The sequence below is a fragment of the Mobula hypostoma genome, chromosome 24 (genome assembly GCF_963921235.1).
Source record: "Mobula hypostoma chromosome 24, sMobHyp1.1, whole genome shotgun sequence".
Taxonomy (NCBI): Eukaryota; Metazoa; Chordata; class Chondrichthyes; order Myliobatiformes; family Myliobatidae; genus Mobula; species Mobula hypostoma.
This window is the reverse complement of record NC_086120.1, coordinates 8598048-8623493: the sequence shown is the minus strand read 5'-3', so window position 1 is coordinate 8623493 and position 25446 is coordinate 8598048. Positions and strand designations below refer to the sequence as shown.

The window sequence follows — 25446 nt, the reverse complement described above, 5'->3', positions numbered from 1 at the left end:
TTGGACAGGCTAGATGCGGGAAGATTGTTCCCGATGTTGGGGAGGTCCAGAACGAGGGGTCACAGTTTGAGAATAGAGGGGAAGCCTTTTAGGACCGAGATTAGGAAAAACTTCTTCACACAGAGAGTGGTGAATCTGTGGAATTCTCTGCCACAGCAAACTGTTGAGGCCAGTTCATTAGCTATGTTTAAAAGGAAGTTAGATATGGCCCTTGTGGCTACAGGGGTCAGGGGGTATGGAGGGAAGGCTGGGTTCTGAGTTGGATGATCAGCCATGATCATAATAAATGGCGGTGCAGGCTCGAAGGGCCGAATGGCCTACTCCTGCACCTATTTTCTATGTTTCTATGTTTCTATGTTTATCTCCATCTGATTACCTTTCAGTTCTAACCTGACTAACTTCTCCCGATAACACAGTTACTCAAGTCCTGGCAACATGTAAATCCTGTCTGCACTTTTTTCAGTTTCATCATATTTTCTTTTTAGCAGGGCATTCAAATTTGTATTCAAGTATAATGATAGCAATATTCTGTAAAACTGCACCGTGGCCTTCCAACTTATATACTGAAAGTCATGTCAAATGAAATCCATAGTGCCAAAAATCATCTTTGCCACCTAGTCTAAAGGTGACTATACTTTCAATTAAACTTGTACTTGCACTCCACGGGAGCTCTGTTCAACAACATTCACATTTATGTGAAAGACCTATCCATATTTTCTCTTGAAAAATGGAATACCTTGTCCTTAGCCAAATTAAACTCCATTTCACATCCTCCATCTCACTTCCCCAGCTGATCAAGCTGCCCCTGTAAATCTGATTGATCTTCTTCATTGCCTACTATACCACCTATTTTACTGTCAACTGCAAACTTGTTAATCATGCCTTGTCTGGTCTTGTTCAAATTGTTTGATAGAGATGCCAAACATCAATGGGCCTAGCACCATCCCCCGAGGCACACTCTTAATCATAGGCTACCAGGTCGAGAGACAATCCTCCACTTTGTTGGCTACCATACAGTCAACTTACAGGCACTTCACTGTTGGTAATGATGAATCAAACAAGAACATAAGAAATAGGAGCAGCAGTAGGGCATCTGGCCTGTCGAGCCTGCTCTGCCATTCAATAAAATCATGGCTGATCTGACCTTGAACTAATCTCCACCTGCCTTTTCTCCATAACTCTTAATTACCCTACTAAGTAAAAATCTATCCAACCTTGTATTAAATGTATTTAGTGAGGTAAACCCCACTACTTCATTGGGTAGAGAACTCCACTGATTCAACACTTTTTGGGAAAAGCAGTTCCTCATCTACATCCTATGTCCCCTAGTTCTAGGCTTGCCTATCAGTGGAAATAGTATCTCAACCAAGGCTCCTAATTTCTTCTCTAGCCAGCCACGGTGTTCTTGGATATACCTGCCCAGACTCTGGGGAACTGTCAACCTCCGCACATTTTTAAAAATCCAGAGAGAAAATGGATCTTTGCAATTTTCTTCCATAACAGTCTGAGCCATTGAAGAGATTCATGGCTGTGTGTAATCCGAACTATAGTACAAACCCAAGTCTGTGATAAGGTGCAGTCGAGACCGAGATTATGTAACCACGACCTGACTAAAATATGGAGCAGGATGGAGAGACCGCATGAACTGGTCCTGTCCCCATCTCCAGTGTTCCAATAGTCAGAGAGTCTGATGATTTGACTGAGGTTATGAGGATACAGTCTGTATGAGAGCAATTTTAGTGCCCACATTTGTTTGCTAATATCATTGGACTTAGTCATAAACCTCACTGAACATGAGTTGGTCTCTCTCAATCTTTCAGATGGTGTAGGTATTTTTGCAATGATGCTGATGAAGAAACCTTGCAGTGAAACTCAGTCCCCTCTAATCTATAATGGTACCAGCTATGCTGAGACACCATAACCATGCTGAATTTCACCACCTGCAAAATCCTCTGTGTTACAATCCGCTGGGAAATTTTGTTCTTCAGTATTTGGCTGGAGAGTGGTGTGCAATAAATTTGCTGTCATTCCTCTATCCCCATTGTCACTTCAATTGTTATCCCACAATTTACCAACCCACGGGTTTGGAATGTACCTGTTTTATGCAAAATGGCGAAGAGTAAATGAGGACCTTCCAATCCGAGGGCCTCCCAAGTTCCTGATTATCCCCATTTATTTCCAACAGGTGAAGTGGGCCATGCATTGGGAGGATAGGCACACACATGATTAGGTAGTACGTGAGGTGTGCAATGCAGTGAGATACCTCATGGCTTCAGTGACCTGGAATTGATCCTGAGCTTGTCCATGTGAAATTTGTCTGTTTTCTTTATGAGCACTTAAATTTTCCAGTGATGCTCAATTTTGCTTGCTCAATACTGACAAGGTTGATTGGTCAGTTGATGGCAAATATCCTGAGAGGCACGATTTATGAACATTTGGAGAGGCATTATATGATTAGGAATAGTCAGTCTGGTTTTGTCAAAGTCAGGTCGTGTCTTACGAGCCTGATTGAATATTTTGAGGATGTGACTGAGCACATTGATGAAGCTAGAGCCATAGATTTAGTGTATATGGATTTTAGCATGGCATTTGATAAGGTACCCCATTCAAATCTTATTGAGAAATATTGAGAAAGTACAGAGGTATGAGATCCAAGTGGACATTGTTTTGTGGATCTGGAACTGTATTGCCAACAGAAGACAAAGGGTGATAGTGGACCGGTCATATTCTGCATGGATGTTGGCGACCAGTGGTGTGCTTCAGGGGTCTGTTCTGGGAACCCTACTCTTTGTGATTTTTATAAGTGACCTGGATGAGGAAGTGGAGGGATGGGTTAGTAAATTTGCTGGTGAAATAAAGGTTGGGGTTTTGTGGATAGTGTGTAGAACTGTCAAGGGTTACAGTGGGACATCGATAGAATGCAAAACTAGGCTGAGGAGTGGCAGATGGAGTTCAACCCAGATAAGTGTGAGGTGGTTCATTTTGTTAGGTCAAATATGATGGCAAGACTCTTGGCAGTGTGAAGGATCAGAGAGATCTTAGGGTCCAAGTCCATATGACTCTCAAAGCTGCTATGCCGGTTGACTCTGTGGATAAGAAGGCATACGATGCATTGGCATTCATCAATTGTGGAATTGAGATTAAGAGCCAAGAGGTAATGTTGCAGCTATATAGGTCCCTGGTCAGATCCCACTTGGAGTACTGTGCTCCATTCTGGTCACCTCACTACAGGATGGACGTGGAAACCATAGAAAGGGTGCAGAGGAGATTTACCAGGATATTGCCTGGATTGGGGAGCATGCCTTATGAGAATAGGTTGAGTGAATTCGGCTTTTACTCCTTGGAGCAACGGACGATGAGACGTGACCTGATAAAGATTTCAGGGGTAAGTTTTTTTTACGCAAAAAAGTGGTGAGTGCATTGAATAGGCTGCCGGCAGTGATGGTGGAGGTGGAAACGATAGGGTCTTTTAAGGGACTCCTGCATAGGTACATGGAGCTTAGGAAAACAGAGTGCTATGGGTAAGACTATGTTGTTTTAAGGTAAGAACATGTTTGGCATAGTTTTGTGGGCCGAAGGGCCTGTATTGTGCTGTAGGTTTTCTATATTTCTATGTTTCTGAGGTACTGTAAACTGCCTCTCTATGTAAAGAAGCAGGAAAAGAATCGAAGGGTGCTTTAGGGAATGTGAGGGGAATGGATGTGACATTAATGTAGCTACTCTGTTGGGAGCTTATATAGACCCAGTGGGCTGAATGGCCTCAGTATGTGTGTTGCTAAATAAGGACTACACAGCTTCTGATGTATTATTTGATTTACTGATTTTTTTTTCAGTAATATTACCTCAAATTATATTTATTTTCCTCCTGCTGTGAGTACTGAGATATCACTAATTGGGAAGAAATTGGTGTGAGATTTCTCTGTGTGATTGGTAGGTCTTGGCCATTGTCATACTTGTTGAATGTGTTTTCCTTCCCAGGAATGCTGGCCTGCAGTTCCAGTGTTGTCGGAAACCGAACCTGAGCTCCAAATTAACACAGTGAATGAGGGAGCACTCAGTAAAGAAAATGTATCCTGCATGCAAGCATGCTGCTGAATTTGCTGCTGCTGTTGTAGGTATTTAAATACACACCCAATTCCTGACAACACCGCTAAAGATGGGGTAGTCTGAGTTTTTTCTGTCTGTCAGGAACGGTTGCATTACAAACAAAGTCATCAGAGAGATATTGAAGCTTGTGTTTGCTGAAGTGTTTTATTGAATAAAATGAGGCACGCGTGGAGGAAGATGCCTGTTTGGCTCAATATTACACAACCTTTTACATTTTAAGGATCGAATCCGGCAGCAAAAAGAAAATTCTATAGTTACAATGTATCTACAATGCCTCCTTTGAATTACATATAATTTTCACACTTCATTCTTTGCACCCACACTCCACACACACAAAATGAATGTTAATCAGAATTGACTGGTTTTCAATTAATTGGTTTCCATAGCTCCAGAGAACTACTGTCCAAGTCTACATTTAAAATTTAATCTCCAGTCCATGTTCAGGTCAAAGATTGGTTGTTAAAGTCAATCCTTGCTATTTATTCTTTACTTTCACCAATTTGGGTTGTGATAGGTAAAACTCAGTAGTGGCTATTATTGCTTACTCTTCGGTCAGGGCACCAGCAAGGAGAATGTATCAGGGTCATAAGTGTATCAGGATCACAGGCAAAAGTTCATATTCCATGTCATTACAAAGGATTGTCAGAATCTTGATGACTAGTCTCCGGGACACTCTCATGGATGTACAGGAAAAGTTGGTGAGGATAAATCTGAGAAAATCCTCTGCTTCTCTCCAGGGCTGATTGACTTAGGGATGGTCATAATCAAGGTTTATGATTGGCTTGACTCTCAGGGATCTCAACCTGACATTCGCTGACCGCAATCACTGCCATCCTAACAGATATAACTGGGTGTAATGTCTCCGTCAAATATCTCCACATTAATTCCCACACTACATACAATATAAATGGTGGATAAAAATTAAACACTACATACTTAAACCCACAGAGTACATATTCTGCAATCTGCAACTTATGTACTGCACAAATGCCTGTCATATTTCTTTGCATCTAACTGTTACACCAACGTTACGGATGCATCATTAAATCACACACACACACACGAAAATGCCTTTTCCAAAATACAGTTTTCAAAACAAGTATACATGTATCTGATTGGCATCTCAAACTGCCAGTAACCACCCATCACGACTGGTTGTCCTGTCTCACAAAATTAACACAGAAATGTTTAGTTTCTTACATAAGCACACATGCACGCATACATACCACACTACTTTTGTATTTAACATTTCATCTCTCTGCCGTGTTGGTGATACCTTGTGATCCCGAGGCCACTGACTCATGTAGATTCAAGTGTGTGCTAAGTTTAAAAATGTTCACCAACTTAGACTGCTACATTTGCAATATACCTTACCTTCAGAATATGCCCTAACAGGAAGGAATATCCCACAAGTACCTGCCAATAAGATCTGAACTGGCACTTGGCTACCAAAGAAACAATGGATAGATTGAGACAGAATGAACAAAGGGGTGCTATCTGGAGCTTTTTGAAGTGAAGTCCAATATTGCTCAGGGAGGTGCAATCTTCCAGTCAGTGATCTGTCATGAATTCAAGTAGGTAGATTTCCACACAAAGATTGATTTTGGAGAATAATAAATGACTTAGCCCTTCCATCCTGCTCAGCCATTGATTCACATTATGGCTGATCTTTTTGTAAACTTAATTTCCCATTACCCTATGTTACAGTTAACTTTCAACTTGTTCATTGTTTAAAAATATGAATTCATTTTGCTTCCACAGCCCCGTAAAAAAAATAGTTTCAAAAGATTTTTTGCTCTCTCAGAGAAGCAAACATAGCTTTGCATTTGTCCTAAATAAACTGCTCCTGATTATTAAACACTAACATTATGTTTTAGATGTTCTGATGAGAAGAAGCATCCTGTTCATATTCTCCCTGCCGAGAACACTCTGGAGCTGATGATCTAACCAATTTCCCTCTCAGTTTTCAAAATTCCAGTGGGTACAGGCCTCCCATTACCTCACAACATGGCATAAATATCAGAGAGCTGAATCCAAGAAAAAGGAAGAAAGGAGATAGGAAGCAGTGTTCCCCCTTTCAACTAACAAAGGTATTGAAGAGATCCTTAGGCATTGGATTTAGACATATTTAGATAAGCATGTTCTTATTAGTAATAGTTACCCGTGGATTGGTGTGGGGCTGAACATGCATTACAAATTGTCAGGGGTTTTGGGGAGGTGACGAAAATGATTGAAGAAATTAGAGTTGTATATGTTTTCTACATGGATTTTAGAACAGCATTTGACAAGCTTCTCAGGTAGCCTGATTCAGAAAACTAAGTCACTTTGTATCCATGATAACTTATCTGACTGGATTTTAAATTGGTTGGCCATAGGAGACAGAAGTTAGTAGTGGATGGGAAATATCCACTTTGGAGGGCTATCGCTAGTGGTGTTCCACAGGAATCAGTTCTTGGACCTCTGTTGCTTATGATTACTGTAAATGACTTGGATCATACACAGAGTGGTTGATTCGTAGACTTTCTGATGGAAAAATAAATACAGAGATTGCTCGCAGTTCCCCAATGTGATCTCCCCAGGGCTTGTTTCAAAAGAAACACAGATTACTGTATTCAGATAGGCTACCTGGACCTGATGACCACCCTGAGCAGATGGACTACAACCCAGGGTTCTGAAAGATGCAGTTAAGAAGACTGTTGAGTTGCAGCATTAGTTGTGATCTTTCAAGAACCATTAGATTCTGGAATAGTTTCGGAGGAATGAAAAAATGAAAATGTAACTCAACTCTTTAAGAAGGGAAGGAAATAACAGGCAGGAATGTAAATGCCAGTAAGTCTGGCGTCAGTGGCTTGCAAGATGTTAGATTTCGTTTTTACGAGTTACAATTTGCAGTACCTGAAGACTCATGACAAAAGAGAGTTAAGTCAGTATGGTTTCCTAAAAGGGAAATCGTGCAGAAAGTTCTGTTTGAATTCTTTGAGGAAATACCAGGCAGGATAAACAAAGGAGGGTAAGTGTAAGTTGTTTTAAATTAGATCTTCAGAAGCTCTGACAAGAGGTTAATGTTATGACCACTTCTTTTCATGGTTTATGTCAATGATGTAGATGATGAAAGTAATAGCTTTATGGCCAAGTTTGTGGATGGGTGGAGAGGCATGAAGTGCTGAGGAAGTAGAGAGTATGTAGAAGGAATTGAAAAGATTTGGAAAATCGGCATAGAAGTAGCAGATAGAAGACAGTGAAAGGAAATGTAAGGTCATGCATGCTTTTAGACAATTTTCTTAACAAGGAACTAATCCAGAAATCAGGCATGCAAAGAGACTTGGGAGTCCTCGTGCAGGATTCCATAATGGTTAACTTACAGGTTGAGTCAGTATTATTGAAAGTAAATTGAGCAGACTACGATACAAATCAAGATGTAATGCTGAGGCTTCATAACGCATTTCGTCAGACTGCACAAGGAGTATTGTGAGCAGTCTTATCTGGATTTGGAAATGCTGTCATGGGAAAGATCTCTGGAATGAAAGGATTAACATATGAGGAATGATTGATGGCTCTGGACCTGCACTCACTGAAGTTTAGAAGAACAGGTTGGATTTCATTGAAAGCTGTCAAATACTGAATGGACTAGTGGAGTGGACACGGAGAGAATGTTTCCAAGAGTGGAAGAATCTAGGACCAGGGACCAGAGCCTCTGAACAAAAATTCTATCGATTAGACAGTAAAGTGGAGGGATAACTTCAGCCAGAGACTGGTGAATATATGCAATTCATTGCCACTGATAGCTGTGGAGGCCACGTTAATGGGTATATTTACAGCAGAGATTGATAAGTTATAGATTAGTAAGGACATCAAAGCTAAGGGGAACAGGCAGGAGAATGGCGATGAGGAGGGTAATAAATCAACCATTTATACATGGGATTGAGAAGGAACATTTATCAATCATGGCAGAGCAGATTCTCTGGGCCAAATGGCTTAGTTCTGCTCCTATGCCGTATCATCTTCTGGAGATCTTTCAGTGGAAGGAAGGTTATTGATGAAGAAGAAGGATGAATGTGTTGCATGAGGAACTGCTCAGTGATATCCTTGGACTGGTATATTTGATGTCAAACAACCATAACATCTTACATTTGGTGAGATATGATTCCCTTGACTGATATATTTTCTTCATAATATTACGTCTTGATGGAATGCTTGAAAACAAAAAGAGCGCCAATCAGGTTGCTTTGCTCGAAACTGAATTGGGCTGAATGGCCTCATGATGTGTTTTGGTAAATTCTACCGTAAGGCCACAGGATATTGGAGCAGAAACAGGCTATTCAGCTCATCGAGTCACCTCCATCATGGCTGATTTATTATTCCTCTCAAGCCCATTCTTCTGACTTCTCCCTATAACGCCTTTACTAAGTAAGAAACTGGCAACCGCTGTTAAAAAAGCATATTTCCCGAGTCATTGTCGTAACGACTTGGACGCCAGCACCGTCTGTGGCAATGAGTTCCACAGATCCACTCCCGTCTGGCTAAAGAAATTCCTTTTCATCTCTGTTCTAAATGGACTGTCTTGTATTCTGAGATTGCGTCTGTCCCTAAATCACCCAATAACAATTGAACAGTGAAGTTTATGCTGTAATATTTGATTAAAGGCTTTTTTCAGTATAAAATTACTACTTGAATATTCTTTTACCTCTGGAGGAAGCAGAAAGATATCACAAATAGCGAAGGGCAACTTGGGAACAGGTCGGTGTGAGATTTCTCTGTTTGATGGGAAAAGTGGGTCATGCTCAATGCAGTGTGGGGTTTTAGTGAGTGTGTTTTCTCTATTAGAAACCCAGCGCTGCAGTTCCTGTGCTGTGGGATGTCCCCAATCCCTACAAAATCCCATGTACATGCAAACTGCACAGATCTTTCTAAAGTCCATTTGAGTGTGTGTGTGTGTGTGTGTGTGTGTGTGTGTGTGTGTGTGTGTGTGTGTGTGTCGAGAGAGAGAGAGAGAAAGCAGGGAGCGGTGTAACACTGGAAGATTAAAAGGGAGGAGAGAACAGCAAGAGGAAGGAGGGGAAGGTTGTGTGAAGTGAGGGGAAGGTTGTGTGAAGTGAGGGGCAGGACATTAAGGAACAATTCCAGTTGTACCAGCATGGCCGTGTTCTCATTCTACCTCTCCTCTATAAGTAATTCTGACCCCACCTCTCACCTGCTTTCCTTATTGCCTTTCTGTCTCCTGGGCATTTTCCCTCACCTCACCTTCTCTATCAGCTGTTTCCCTCTCTCTATCCATCTCTCACTCCTTCTTTCTATATCTCTCTTTCTCTTACCCACATAATGTTCCTCTCCCTGCCACCAAATATTCTGCTTCTCGAATGATGAACAGCAGGACTGTCGTCATTACTTGAAATCCCCGCCCTTAATCACCAAGTGTTGACTAGCCCTTCATCGAGGTAACCGGAAGTAGGCGAGTGGAGGTGGGCTCACAGATTTGAAGCGAGCTGGTGGGGAGGGAGGTGAAGGATCAAAGTAGGAGCAGTGTTCGGGAAATAAATGTAATGGCGCTGCCAATGGAGAAAGGCTGAGGTATCAGCCTAGGATGCATTGATCGGAAGAGTGTTCGGTTGCAAAGAGAAGACAGAGAGGGTGAGCGTGCGGCTGAGACAGTAGGGGAAGGGGGATCAGGAATTAATGTGAAACAAATGCTTAACTATTCTGCTTCTGGACTCTTTCACCCCAACGGCATCGTCTAAAAGATAGTTGAGTTACAGCTTTTAAACTTCTGATTGGGCAATTTTCATCCCTTGCAATCCAGTTATTTCAGACAACCAGATTTTCCAATTTGTCACTATCGGTGATGACTGCCGAAACCGCACTCGCCCAGAACATAGCTACAATTTATCCCTCTCTCTACCAAAGATACTCCAGAACCTGAGTATTTGCAGCCATGTTAAGTCCATTTCCTTCATTAAACTCCACAAAACCAACTGTTGGCATCGCAGTCAACCCACCACAGTTCTCTCAATGGTACCTGCCGTCGTTCTTTGCTAATATTCGGTGTTCAAAGCTGCTGAGGAGAAACTTCAGGAAACCAGGACACGAACCTAAGCAGAGAAACAAATCTCCTTTCACTTAGATCCTCCTACTCGGTGTCAGAATATAACAAACACGAAAGATGACAAAACACACACATGGAAATCATTCCTGCATTGATCATATTTATTGGTAGTTAGTCACCGTTACCTTCTGTTAGTTTGAAACTGAGAGCGAATGTCAAAAACATTTATTAATTATTCTAATTAATCCAAACCCCGGTGCCAGAGAAAATCATTCACCGCCTGAAATTTCCAAAATCCATGGAACTATCCACTTTAACACCGCGTAGCTTCTCCGTAGGAAAAATGACAAAATCAGCCTCAAATCAGAGTACAAATATTCCAACATCACAGTGGAAACTACAGAGAGTGGAACAGAAGGGAAGTACAGTGAAGAGCGAGTAAGAGTGGTAGAGGTGAAAGATACAAGGACATGATCTCCCGTTAATCAGGAACAAACAAGGCCGAAGCCGCGCTCTGTTTAACAGCTGGATTGTGTGACTGTTGCGGATATTGTCGAGGCTGCTCCTTGTTGAACTGAGCAGGAGTACCTCTTCCCACTGCTCCAGTCTGCGCCGGGCACCGTCAGGTAGCTGCTGAGACTGAAGGTTTTGTCCGCGTTCTGAGTCACCCCGCTGGTTTGCACCTCACTGCTCGTCGGACTGTCGTTCACTGTCCAGCTGACGACAGGGAAGCCGATCGACAATTTACTGACCAGGCAAACTAAGGTGCCCGATCCTTTAGCGGAGATCTCCTCGGCTGACGGCCCAAGCAGTTTCACTGAAGGGTCCGGGAGCTGCGGATCTGTAAAATGAACAAGACAAGACGTGTTTCAAAATAACAGAAGATTTCACACTTTAACGTAAGCTCAAGTTAAACATCCCAGCTTCATAGACTTTGGCCAAGTATCTCACGGAGGGACAGGCATCAGGGGGAGTTAGAGATGCGGAGAAGGACACTTCATGTTTGCCAACTACAAATCTATTCCAACCGGTGAGGATGCTGAGTTCTGAGTCATTCACGGAGTTGAGAGACACACTGGCATCAAAATGCCCCAGGGCAGTGCCCACTCTCTGTGCCATCAGCCCCTTTATCATTCTCGATAGAGGTGTCTCAGTCCAGTATGGCAGTGGGCAGTAGGGCCGTGTTTATTTAGTTGAGTCCATTCTCAGTTCTTGACACAAGATAGGAGAGGCCACTGATAATTGCTGAGCGCTGTATTTCAAGTTCCTCCTCCACCCTCGGCCCTACCCACCATCAGAAATGGCCCCGCTGCTGTCGAGAGATTAAACACAAGCCACAATCTGTCTTCCCCCAAATGGGCGAGAACACCAAATGCACGGTCCCGAGCTACATTGAACGAGGTAGGGTAGGTCGCTCTGTGATCTGGGATGATGTCAAGGGATTTTGCTCCCAATCTCTCTGGTGATGGGGAGGTTGGATTCTCCGCAGAATGGGAGCTCTGGTCATAGTTGGTGTAGTGGCCTGGATCATTGAACAGCGCCCCTGAAAAAAAAAACAGGAGCACAGAGGGGAACACGTGGCAGGAGAGGAGGCAAGGACTGGGCAGTGGGAGAGCGTCTTTCAATGGATGGGTGCTGAAGGAGAGTTTGTCCGAAAAGACAACCGAAAAGAGAAATGCTTCATTAAAAGACGGAAACGATTCACCGAACGCAACTCTATCGAGTAAAACTGACACTGGGCACGGATTGTAAATCAACATTTTCACTGTAAAATTCGCAGGTAATAATAATAACGTTACAATTATTAAATGCCAGTGACCGTACTTAAGCTATTCATTATTTTATTCCCGTCACTTGCCTGCAATAAAGAGCTTGGTCCCTCGGCCGAATCCGACAGTATTGGTGGATGAAAACCACTTTCCGCAGTAATAGACGGCGGCGTCACTCTTCTCCGTGTTCTTTATGCTCAACGGGTACTCGGTGCCGGCGCTGTTGACTGTCGACGTGAAACGGTCGCTGCTAAACCCAGGGCCGTAGCTTGGGCTACTCGAGGAATAATAGCGATATACGACCAACTGTGGAACTGTTCCCGGTGTCTGCTTGTACCAGCCAACACCATAGCTATCCTTTGTTCCGATGTTACAATTCAGCGTGGCCGTGGCTCCTGGATTCACCGACACGGTTGGAGGCTGAGTCAGAGTCTGGGACTCCCCACCTGTGAAAGAACAGGAATTCAACTTTAAGGATTGACTCTTCAACGCGACTCCAAAACCCACCCCAGCAAACACAGGCGGTGCAGACTTGCTGCCTCTACTTACAGCCCAGCCACACTGATAGAGACCAGAAAAAACACAGCGTCCGCATTGTTCTTGCCCCTCAGCTTCTTGCTTCCGTTCTGCCGGTGGATCTGTGATGGACTGTGGCCGCCGCTGCCAATGGACCCCAGTTATAAGGCCATTCGTTCCAGGAGGAAATCCATGCAAATCAGTGCGACTCCCACTGACCAACCAGAGGAAGGATTGGAAGCCCTCCCATTCACCGTCACACGCCACCGGATTGAGGCGATGATACCATCAGTAACTGACATATCTGTTCAAGACAACGTGCAGATGAGCAGGTCGTTCATTGTCTGACATTTCCCATACTCTCCCTTCATTTCCTTGATTCCATCTCTCGGAACAGAGATGCCTCTCCCGCTTCCAGTTACAACAGGGTAGAAGGTGCAGAATACCGGATCCCACATCAGTCATTCAATATGGCGTTCAATCCCTCCCTGGCACCCTCTCAGGGTTGCTGCTGCTGGCGCAGGGTGTGGCCCATCCCTTGTTTCTCTAGTTTGGAAAACACCCGGGCCATCTTCCGGGAGCTTCTGGAAATCCAAGATGGAGCCAGGAAGACGGTTCACAATGCACAGTCCTTGGAGAATCAAAGCAAAATCACACCTTTGTGTAGTTAATATTCAGTATTATTTGCGTAATATTTTACTTATTTCAGTACATACATAGTTTAACTGAGTGTTCTTATTTGTTTAAATAAATAATTACGAGATATATGTATAGATGCGTGAACTGCATAGGTCAACAAGGTACACCTAATAGATGCGCTGCTGGCTTAAAGTTAAACACGACATTAGACTGATGTTTCGGACTGCAGTGTCTTCCTTTGAATTAGTTTAAAAGTACGAAATGCCGTCCTCACGTTGGACAGCATCTTTATGCGTGGTTGCCTCAGAATGTGCGTGGCACCTGAGTACGTGGGTACCAAGTATCCTTGTCGAGGTTCTTTCTGTTCCCGGTTTTGTGAAAAATGAGTCTGGCTCCGTCACCTCGTAATTTCTCAATCAGCTAAACGGTGCCATACGACGTGTCCTTTGTGGCAAAAAAAATTCTACCGGATCAACACTTTTGACCATAATCCCACTAGTCAGTGGTCAACGCAGAACGTCCTACAGACACTACAGCAGAAGGACTCGATGTTTTACAGCGGGGTTGTTCCCTGAGCAGGCTTGTTAGATCATCCAGCAGAACTCTCATCTCCAGACCTCACCACTAGGCACCAAGACCTTGCTTGGCAAGCGGAGTGAGGGGCTCTCACAGTCAGATCCCTATTGTATGCCCGGAACATCACTGTCGATGTGCGTTCCCCGTGACAGGACTCTTTTTGGGATGAGACAGTCACTTGCCTCTTTGCGGACTGCGGGGTTGCGAAGAAGATATGAAGAAAAGTGCTAGGGCCTGCTTCACGGTTCATTCCGAGCAGCAGCGCGCCGGAAAAGTGTCTGATCTGCGGATCGTTCCCGGCGTCACATCGTGAGACAGATTATCAGGTGCGGCTGAAAGATTATCAACTCGGCGAAATACGCACATTTCAGGCTGCAGGAGTATGTGCTGATGATGCATTGAAGCTTGGTGCAGTCACCGCAGGGGATCGGTGGGGAAGGGCCACAGTGTAGGGTTCAGGAGGGGGCTGGTTTAACGAGGAAAATCCTCAATTTTTGCGGCAAGTATAGGATCCAAGGGGACCACATAAGTTGAAAAATACTTAATGGATTTCCTCAGAATGAAAAGGTATTACACGGTTTACTCTTCTAAACATTTTTTTTTATTATGAATAAAGTTTATTTTGGTGAAAACAACCTTTACAGTATCATCTGAAGTGACTGCATCCATCTCCAGTGCCACACTATGCCCTCTGCAGTGGCCTGCCAACCCAACTCATTGATACAGCCACTTATAAGAGGCCTTCACCAAAACCTCCTCTGGGTACCATTGGATGGGTAGTAAATATAAACATAAGCAAGAATGTGAAATATCTGAGATTGACCATAGTACCAGGATCTGGAGCAATGCTGTAGTAGGAAATGCAGAACAGGAGGTAATGTCCCAGTGAGTTTATACATGCATTGATCTTCTTTGAATACCCAAGTAAATAAATAAGTCTGTTGAGTAAAAAAGGCAATATGTCCTCAAATAATAGAAACATAGAAACATAGAAAATAGGTGCAGGAGTAGGCCATTCGGCCCTTCGAGCCTGCACCGCCATTTATTATGATCATGGCTGATCATCCAACTCAGAACCCAGCCTTCCCTCCATACCCCGTGACCCCTGTAGCCACAAGGGCCATATCTAACTTCCTTTTAAACATAGCTAATGAACTGGCCTCAACAGTTTGCTGTGGCAGAGAATTCCACAGATTCACCACTCTCTGTGTGAAGAAGTTTTTCCTAACCTCGGTCCTAAAAGGCTTCCCCTCTATCCTCAAACTGTGACCCCTCGTTCTAGACCTCCCCAACATCGGGAACAATCTTCCCGCATCTAGCCTGTCCAATCCCTTTAGGATCTTATACGTTTCAATCAGATCCCCCCTCAATCTTCTAAATTCCAACGAGTACAAGCCCAGTTCATCCAGTCTTTCTTCATATGAAAGACCTGCCATCCCAGGAATCAATCTGGTGAACCTTCTTTGTACTCCCTCTATGGCAAGGATGTCTTTCCTCAGATTAGGGGACCAAAACTGCACACAATACTCCAGGTGTGGTCTCACCAAGGCCTTGTACAACTGCAGTAGTACCTCCCTGCTCCTGTACTCGAATCCTCTCGCTATAAATGCCAGCATACCGTTCGCCTTTTTCACCGCCTGCTGTACCTGCATGCCCACTTTCAATGACTGGTGTATAATGACACCCAGGTCTCGTTGCACCTCCCCTTTTCCTAATCGGCCACCATTCAGATAATAATCTGTTTTCCTATTTTTGCCACCAAAGTGGATAACTTCACATTTATCCACATTAAATTGCATCTGCCATGAGTTTGCCCACTCACCCAACCTATCCAAGTCACCCTGCATCCTCTTAGCATCCTCCTCACTGCTAACACTGCCACCCAGCTTCGTGTCATCCGCAAACTTGGAGATGCTGCATTTAATTCCCTCATCCAAGTCATTAATATATATTGTAAACAACTGGGGTCCCAGCACTGAGCCTTGCGGTACCCCACTAGTCACCGCCTGCCATTCTGAAAAGGTCCCGTTTATTCCCACTCTTTGCTTCCTGTCTGCTAACCAATTCTCCACCCACACCAATACCTTACCCCCAATACCATGTGCTTTAAGTTTGCACACTAATCTCCTGTGTGGGACCTTGTCAAAAGCCTTTTGAAAATCCAAATATACCACATCCACTGGTTCTCCCCTATCCACTCTACTAGTTACATCCTCAAAAAATTCTATGAGATTCGTCAGACATGATTTTCCTTTCACAAATCCATGCTGACTTTGTCCGATCATTTCACCGCTTTCCAAATGTGCTGTTATCACATCCTTGATAACTGACTCCAGCAGTTTCCCCACCACCGACGTTAGGCTAACCGGCCTATAATTCCCCGGTTTCTCTCTCCCTCCTTTTTTAAAAAGTGGGGTTACATTAGCCACCCTCCAATCCTCAGGAACTAGTCCAGAATCTAACGAGTTTTGAAAAATTATCACTAATGCATCCACTATTTCTTGGGCCACTTCCTTAAGCACTCTGGGATGCAGACCATCTGGCCCTGGGGATTTATCTGCCTTCAATCCCTTCAATTTACCTAACACCACTTCCCTACTAACATGTATTTCGCTCAGTTCCTCCATCTCACTGGACCCTCTGTCCCTTACTATTTCTGGAAGATTATTTATGTCCTCCTTAGTGAAGACAGAACCAAAGTAATTATTCAATTGGTCTGCCATGTCCTTGCTCCCCATAATCAATTCACCTGTTTCTGTTTGCAGGGGACCTACATTTGTCTTTATCAGTCTTTTCCTTTTTACATATCTATAAAAGCTTTTACAGTCCGTTTTTATGTTCTCTGCCAGTTTTCTCTCATAATCTTTTTTCCCCTTCCTAATTAAGCCCTTTGTCCTCCTCTGCTGAACTCTGAATTTCTCCCAGTCCTCAGGTGAGCCACTTTCTCTGGCTAATTTGTATGCTACTTCTTTGGAATTGATACTATCCCTAATTTCTCTTGTCAGCCACGGGTGCACTACCTTCCTTGATTTATTCTTTTGCCAAACTGGGATGAACAATTGTTGTAGTTCATCCATGCAACCTTTAAATGCCTGCCATTGCATATCCACCGTCAATCCTTGAAGTGTCATTTGCCAGTCTATCTTAGCTAATTCATGTCTCATACCTTCAAAGTTACCCCTCTTTAAGTTCAGAACCTTTGTTTCTGAATTAACTACGTCACTCTCTGAGGGAAAATCTCAGTTCTATAGGAATGGACACCCAGATGACGATTGTCATCCTGTAACTAAAGTTATTGCATGCAGTGGGGAGACTAGGATATCACCAGACAGACAGAGAAGCAGGTAAATGGGTCAGGAAACCCCTGAAGACAACTTGCCCTCTAACTGTATTATATTCAGAGTACTGTTTGGGGACATATTCCTCTAGGTACAGAGGCTTGGCCAGGCAAATGAATTCATTGTGCAGGCAGAGGATCAGGAACAAGAATAAGTCTTCATTTGTAGAGCAGAATATCAAACTGTTCCTGAAAGTAATAGGCCTCTTCCCCATGTGCCCAAAATAGTGTCAACTTAAACGAAAGCAATTTACTTCCACCAGTTCTATATCCCTGCTGTATTCCTTTGTATGCTGCAGTTTCCTTCCACATGTTAAAGAAGTGTAGGCTGGTAGATTAACTGCTGCTGTAAATTGCCCCATTTATTTGTCGGCACTGGTACAATCTAAGGGAACTTGAATAGAATGTTAAGTTAAGGAAATGGAATGGGATTAGTGCATAGTTCGACTAAATACAGGCTTGATGGTTACTATTGACAGTTTGGGCTGAAGGGCCTGGTTCCATTCCATATGAATGTCACATATTACACTGTGAATGTGAAGCAGAATACTGTAAACAGCCAGAATTTAAGGAGGTAGTAGGAATATTAGGGAGCAGAACAAGGATGGTGATTAATTCCCCTGCTTCACTTTGTGGGTGTAGTAATGTACAGATCAATGTTTGTCTGAATAAATAGTGCAGAAGGAAGTCTGAAGACCATGGGTGATTAGCATCTGTTCATGGGTTTGTGTGTGTGTGTGTGTGTGTGTGTGTGTGTGTGTGTGTGTGTGCATGGGAGGAAGAGGTGCGTTGGTGTAAACAGTTCCGACCGGACCGAGCGGCCAGAATTGTGACCAGTGTTGTTTAGTGCAGATGAAAGATGAAAGGTCGAAAAAAGAATAATGTGAGATAAATATCTCCAGAACAGAAATAAACATCTTTATAGAAAGGACAAAATAATGATAAAATACAAGAAGCTTCACACAAGATTTACGGAATGGGCAAATTCAAGATGTTAATGAAACAAAACTGATGAACTGTGTGCTGATGATATTGTGATATCTTACTTCTATTCAACTTTTGTGGGATCTGAAGCAGCTAATGAGGTTAATGTGAGAACCACATACTCTTTTGGGGATGAGGCAGGAGGAGGTTGACAGGTGGGGAGTGTGCAATCTGTGAGGCTTTCTGCTCTCTCCACCACTGATACAGGACAACAATATACTCCTGATCCATGGGCTTGAGGTTCTTCCTTCTCAAATCCAAATGCTCGCTTTCACCTATATTGGTCATAGGCAGGAGAGTCTCCAGAAGTCATTGAGGATGTTGCCATTCTTCAAAGAGGTATTGAACAGACATTTGAATCTTATTTTCTGTCTATCAGGCAAACTTTTCCCATGGCAGAGCTTGGAATACGTGATATTAATTCAACACAATGGACTCAGGTATATGAACAACCTTCCCTGTCCAGCATACAGAACTTCATGTAACTATGGACTTAGAACTGCAAGTGTTTGCCTGAGAAGATTGGCATTAGTTCAATTGTCCCTGATAATTTTGTGGAGGTACTGTTGGTCGTAGTTTACAGTCCCTTAAGATATCTTCTGTAATTGAGCTACAGCTCAGGTGTATCGGAAAAGATAGTGACCTGGGTCCCCTAGTGAATTGTGAGTTATGTGACAGTTGAGCAGAAGGTTAATTATGTAGTATTCCTCAATAAAAGGGTGAGCATTTCTTTGTGTATGTCTAAATGCTGGAATCACCTGTACAAAGCAGGCTGGCTAGTGAGTTTGGGAAACTTTGGTCCAAAAGTGCAGTCATGTTGGTTAAGTGTTTCCTGTTAGTTCTGGGGATTATCTGCACTCCTGCAGAAATGTTGTTGGAGTTGAGGTGCAACATAGGAGCAAGACAGTTTGAGAAAAGTGTTCAGGAAAGTCTGCAAGATTGACACTGGTCTTCACAAATAATGAATCTGTTGTTAAACATTTTTAGAGTAAATCTAAGATAGAACTGAATTTGATTGTGAACCAAATTTGAGAAGTATGTTCTATAGACCCTCTTGATTGATGGAGTCAGTGGAATAGTCATACAGTGAAGATCATGTCCCCTGTTCTGTGGGTGAATGAATTTCACACAGTGATTCAGGGAGCAGCTTTACGGTCACCGATGAAGGTGATTGAGGAGGAATCTGTCATTTATCCCCCATGTGGTGGTGAGTCAGGTGACTGCTCTGTATTTACCACAGTTGGATTTGTTTCTATAACAATCTATGCCTGTGAACATCCTGAAATATTGACTAATGAGATCAATATAATTGTAATGGTGGTGAAGATTTGCTGGGCCATCGATGACTGAAACAAAAGCTTGTCAAAACACACAGGGGTCATTGGTCAGTTGGATAAGTGGTGAAAAGAATGGCAAATGGTGTTCAATCCAGATAGCTATAAGGTTTTTGTTTTATTTTTGCATTCTTCGTTTTGTGCCATGAATGATGTGAGAAATCATGGTTTTTCCATGACCATGATTGATCTTGGCAAATATTTCTCCAGAAGTGGTTTGCCATTGCCTTCTTCTAGACAGTGTTTTTCCAAGCTGTGTGACCCCAGCCATGATCAAAACTTTTCAGAGATTGTCTGCCTGGGGTCAGTGGTACCGTTTCCTGGAGTTGTGATATTTACCTGCTACTCATACTAGCATCAATCAGCTGCTCTCATGGCTTCTCTTGACCATGATCGGGGTGGGGGGGGGTGTTAGGTAACGGTTACACCTTGCCCAAGGATGACTTGAGGCTAACAGAGGGTACAACTGGCATACATCTCCTTTGTTAGCGAGATATTTCCACCTTGCCACCAAAGTGCCATGTTTTGAGAAATAATACTAGGATAGGACAATCACAGAAAATGGTCGGCCTCTGTTGAAAGTTGTGGAATAGAAAGACCAATACGCAATATTATATAGTGTCCAGAATATCGGCACAGCTATAAAGGATTGAAAAGAATTCAGTTGCCACACTAGCCAAATCAGTCACACCATCAAATATAGGTTTCAGGACACTATATTACAGTTAAAAGTCATGGGTGAGGTGGTACCTGGAGTATTGTGTACAGTGTTCATTGCACTGTTATAGGAACAACCTCATTAAGCTGCAAAGAGAGCAAAGACAGTCTCTGAGAATGTTGGTAATATCTGAGGGTTTTAGGAGGAGGTTGGGTAGGTGAGGACCTTTTCCTTAAAGTGGGGAGAATGAAGTGTAGACTTACAAAGTTATAAAAAATGAAGTGGGAGTATAGATAGTGCAAATCCAGAAGGCCCTTTTCCAAGTGATGGGGAAATAAACACTAGGGGGCCTAGGTTGAAAGTGAAAGCGGAAAGAATTAAAAGGGACCTGAGGAGTAATTTCATGCAGAGTGCAGTGTGTATATCGAAAGAGATGTCATAGGCAGGTATAATAACAACAGGTCTGACAATGTGTATCTGAACCTAAAAAGGATACAGCAATAATAATAGAGAGTAGCAGTAACAGGTTATTTATCAGACTGGAGGTAGGTGTGAGTGAGTACCCCAGTGATAATTATGATGACCACTATCCGTTTGCCTATTTCTTTTATTGTGCTGCACTTGGGTTCAGTGGACACAACCTCCTGATTTGCAGGTGAAACAAAACTTTTCGGGACAGTGCAGTCTGAAGATGATAGCAATATAAATTAAGGTGGCAGTGGCAGGCTGGTGAAGTGGTGGAACAGGCTGCAGAGAGGGACATGGACACAGTGCAACTAGGAACAGTAGTAGGCCATTCGGTCCCCTGGACCTACTGTCTCATCTGACATGATCATGGCTGATAATCTTCTTTCATTGATTCAGCACGGAGAAATGTACCCACCTTCTTCTTGGATATTTTAATAACTTGGACTCCACCTCTCGTTTTTGCCTCTTCAGTGATTGATGATATCTCCCTCAGAATGGTTCTGTCCAGTCTTACTGAAATTTTAAAAATTACTGTAAAATCCTCTCGTTCCTCTTTACTTTAGTGAATATTGGCCTTCCCAACAAGTTCTTCTTTCATAGAGAAATACTGAATGTAACAAGGACACAAAATATACTCTGTTTCGGAACCTCATTTTCCATCACTGGATCTGGCTTGGAGTCCCACCACTACAAACTGACTTTGTACTAAATTATGTATCTGCCATATTGGGTCTGGGTAGTGAGTGAAATTACTTGGGACTTGGCATCCCAGCTTTCTGAACAGATACAAGATTTTTCTCTACTTGTCAATGGGGAATAATACTCAAATTTGTTCTGTTCATCAAATGTCGCACAGATCAATTCCAGCTAATTTCTGTATTTTTAGTTGGTTCTCACTCATCAGCAAACGTGGAACATTTCATGGACAATGGTATTAAACGTCACTTACACGGCCATAATTTGATAAATGAACCACACGTGGATTTTCACAGAAATATTTGGCTTTAGATATATGCAGACAAGTCAGTAGGAGATAGAAGAACCAATAAATAAAGGGAATTCATATTATAGAATGTGCATTTAGCAAGGGATTTATATAGTGGTGTTTTTAACTGCCGCAGAGTGCACTGGGATGCCTCAATGTGAGGGGATTAGATGGGTGAATGTTGTAAAGCGCATTGATGATTCTTTTCTGCCGTAACTTGGTAGTCCTACTGGGAATGGTCCGTACACCACCTTATCTTAGGAGTGAGTCTCAAGAAGTGGTAGAAATGTCAATAAGCAGCATTTTGGTGATAGTGGAAAGAGTTCTGTACGTTTCAATGCTGATTTGTGAAGTGTTCACACTTCTCAGGGAAAGCCATTTCAGTAAGAGGTAAAGCTGAGTGGAAGAAGCTGCTTTGGGTACAAACAATATCTAACTAGTCAGGGTGTCTGAAAAGTGGGAGAGTGAGTGCTCAGGGCTAACATGCTCCTATAAAGGTGAATGGAATAGATGGTTAGATTAAGAAATCATCAATATCAAGGTATATGAAGGGCTTAATGAAGCAATGAAAGAAACACATAGCTGGTTTATATGATTGAAAGTGGAACAGATCCTTGAATATGAGGACATATATGAGATCTTAGAAGAGCAAAGAGGAGTCATTAAACATACTTAGCACACAGGTAAACAAGAATCCCAAGGCATTTTACAAGTATGTTAGGTAAAAAGCAGTAAATAGGGAAAGCATAGTTTGCTGTCGGGGCAAAGTGGAAACTCTGCTTGGAGTCAGGGGATGTGTGAGAGATCTTCAATGGATACATCTCAACTCTATTCAGAAAGGGATAAATCCATAGTAAATGGAGAGTTTAGGGCAAGGGACAGTGATATTAAGGAGCATATTTGTTTTGAGCTCTTTGGGGCCTGTGCAGTGATCCAGAGAGCATTGGGCTCGGAGCTTTCTAGAGCACATGTGTTTGTTAATTGTTGTCTCAACTAGAAACTTTAATTGTTGGTGCTTTCTGTTTAATCTTGTTAAGATTGTTCTGACTGGTACATAGTCAGCATGGTGATATTTGTAGGAAAGCATGTCTGAATAATTGATTGAATGTTCAGGTATAACGAGAGATTTGATCAACTGAGTTTGTTTCCTTTGAACTTGGTGAGGTCAAGCCTCAGAGTTGATAGAGGGACAGAAAATTATGAGGGGGAGACAGTGTAGACATAAGGATATTTCTACAGTGGATCGAGAGCCTTAAACCAATGAGGTAGGACATTTATAGGAAACCTGAGGGGAACTTTCCACTTAGAGACTGGAACATGACTTGTGTGGAAGTGGAAGAGGCAGAAAGTCTTGACAAACACTTGAAATGCAGAGAAGATTACAGTCCAAAAGCAGATAAGTTGGGCTGGTACAGAAAACTAAATTATTTGACATGGACATGTAGTCTGAGGGTCCGATTTCTGTTCTGTGTAAGTCTATGACTCACCATAGCCTTAGGTCAAACATTGACCAAAGAGCAGAATTCTGGAGGTAAAAATTAGATTGACTGCTCTCATTATCAAGGCAGAATTTGACCAATCGCAACATCAATGAGATCTGTTAACACCGAAGTTAACGGGTATCATGATGAAAGTACACCAATGATTGGAATCATAACACTCACTAAGAATACCGTTGTCGTTGTTGTATGTCAGTGTTTCCATTCCCAGGATGTCTTTGCAGGAGATTCTCATGGAATATATGCAGGAGAACTCATGCAGTATATTCAACGCAACAATGTTTAAAAGCTTCATCTATGACCTTCCTTCCATTGTAAGAACAGAAGCAATAGTGTGGATTGATGATTGCAACTCTTCAGCTCATCCACCAGTTCATAACTACATGTAGCATGTCCTGGACAACATACAAGAATTGGCTAATAAGGGCAAGTTTTCTTCACATGACAGATGTGCCAGACTAGGGTCATGCCCAAGAAGAATATGTTAAGCTACCTACCATGAAATTCAGTGCCATGACCATCACAATACCTTTCCACCATTTACTCTACAACATTGAAGACAAGAACAAAATGGAATACTCTCCACTTTAGAAGATGTGTACAGGTCCAAAATCATTTCAGAATCTCAACACCATCTGGGACAAGGCAGGCCAATTTCCACCACCAACCATGGAAACTCCAACATGGATGGTCAGAAGCCCCACAATGAAGTTGTTCATCGTGGGGTTAGCTCGTAAATTCTGAGAGCGACAGAAGCACTGACAGAATTTTCAAATTCCTCATCCCTGGGAGGAGGGGTTTTCGAAGATGTGTTACACCTGGGTACAACTTTGATGACTGGTCAGGACAGTGGAGTGTGTCCGTAGCCTATGATCTGAGAGGGTGATAGGCTTAAACAAAAAAACATCAATATTCATTCTATCCACCACATGTATACAATGGATGTAGTGTTGTCCATTGACAAAATGTCCTGCTATTACTTCCAGAGGCTACTCAGACAACACATCCCAAGACATTCAACTCTACTACCAAGTGCACAAGGGCAGAACTAGCAGGAAATGCCACCTGCAAGTTTACATCCAAGTCACAAACTATCCTGAATTGGAAATATCTAGTTCATAGATGAAATATGTGATCTTTGACCCTAGAAAATTTGACTAATGGGCTGTGTTAGGTAGCATTCTGACTGTATAGCTTTTGAGAGAAAGTAACTAAAACATGAATGGTTTGAGTCTGAAAAAGGTTGCGTGATCTGTGGCCACACGTGAGTTCACTTGAGCTAGATCTGTCTCTGTCACTGTCTAAATATCACAGCCAATATATTAGTGCAGGGAGAATACATTGAAATAATTAGAAGGGAGCCAGATAAATATCTGAAACTGCAGGATTGTGGGTAGTTGGCAGGGGGATGTAATGTCATTTATAATATGCTGGTCTGAGGGGCCATATGCCCTCAGTATGTCCAGTAAACATTCTGTTTCACTATTACTTAGCTTCTTCTGATCACCTCTGCCCTCACTATGTCCAGTAAATATTCTGTTTCACTATTACTTAGCTTCCTCTGATGACCTCTGAGTCCGAGACAGTGAATTTAGCACTGGTATCTCCCTACTAAAACCTCCAGGTTTTTGTGCGTTTAATAACGTAGATAATTGACTGATATTTCCCAGTTTCTTCACTTGTTTCTGTAATGTCTGGTCACTGAGATGACATGACAGCATCTATCTCCAATATAGTACAACTCCCTTTATAGCTTTGGTTAGATCTGGAGATGATATTGCCCAGGTGATTCTTCGGGAGTCAAAATGTGTTGCCAAAGTTATGGTTACAGCTGGTTTATTAGATGTTCATCATAGTAGAGGTCAGATAAGTCCAGTGTGATCCAGCAAACAAAGCAGACAAATAACAAAGGGATCTGAGCAAATGCTTCACATTCATATTGGAAAAGCACTCAGACTGGTCCCTGATAACAAACCTCAGAGAAGTTACCAATTCACACTTCACTTTGGCCAATATTTAGTTGAAACAGATACACTACCAGTTGCTAAACATCCGTGGATAAATAGATTCAGTATTCAAGATTCAACATTGTCATTTCCAGGCACTATGAATGTGTAGAGGAAAATGAAATAATTGTGACTTCAAATCTGATGCAACACAAAAAGCAAACACGATTTAGAACACAATACTAAAAGAAACAATAAATATGAATACATGAGATAGCTTATATATCTAGTTTGGTTGAATGTCCATAAACTGACACTAAGTACAGGAGTGTCTGTACAGAAGGTGACTCTGATATGAAATGATAAAGTAGTTGGGGGTGTGGAGGTGAGGGTTCACGGGTGGAAGTGTTGATCATCCTTATTGCTTGTGAAAATTAACTGTTCTTCAGTCTGGCCATCCTGGCATGGATGCTATGCAGCCACCGCCCAGATGGAAGTAGTGCAAACAGTCAATGTCAGTGTTGGTGGGATCCTTCATGATATTACTGGCTCTTTTCCAGAATCTTTCTGCATATATGTCCTTTATGG

General features: G+C 42.5%; 1 protein-coding gene and 1 pseudogene across 1 annotated transcript; one reads left to right on the top strand and one right to left on the bottom strand.

The window, feature by feature from the left end:
• LOC134337163 (ubiquitin carboxyl-terminal hydrolase 35-like) overlaps positions 1 to 25446 on the top strand; it is a 42542-nt pseudogene that overhangs the window by 640 nt on the left and 16456 nt on the right.
• Positions 10298 to 12573, bottom strand: LOC134337228 (immunoglobulin lambda-1 light chain-like). The gene is made up of 3 exons (XM_063032064.1): positions 12466 to 12573; positions 12006 to 12362; positions 10298 to 10988 (listed from the first exon to the last, which is right to left on the bottom strand). The coding sequence occupies exons 1-3, from the start codon at positions 12509 to 12511 to the stop codon at positions 10666 to 10668; spliced, it is 726 nt and encodes a 241-aa protein (XP_062888134.1). The 5' UTR covers positions 12512 to 12573; the 3' UTR covers positions 10298 to 10665.

What these genes read in the sequence shown, in the direction of transcription:
- LOC134337228 (XM_063032064.1), bottom strand. Translation starts at nt 12,511, where the DNA reads ATGCGGACGCTGTGTTTTTTCTGGTCTCTATCAGTGTGGCTGGGCT. An exon ending in TCTATCAGTGTGGCTGGGCT is followed by an intron (nt 12,363 to 12,465) that starts GTAAGTAGAGGC and finishes GTTCTTTCACAG; the next exon opens with GTGGGGAGTCCCAGACTCTG. An exon ending in GACCAAGCTCTTTATTGCAG is followed by an intron (nt 10,989 to 12,005) that starts GCAAGTGACGGG and finishes TTCATTTTACAG; the next exon opens with ATCCGCAGCTCCCGGACCCT.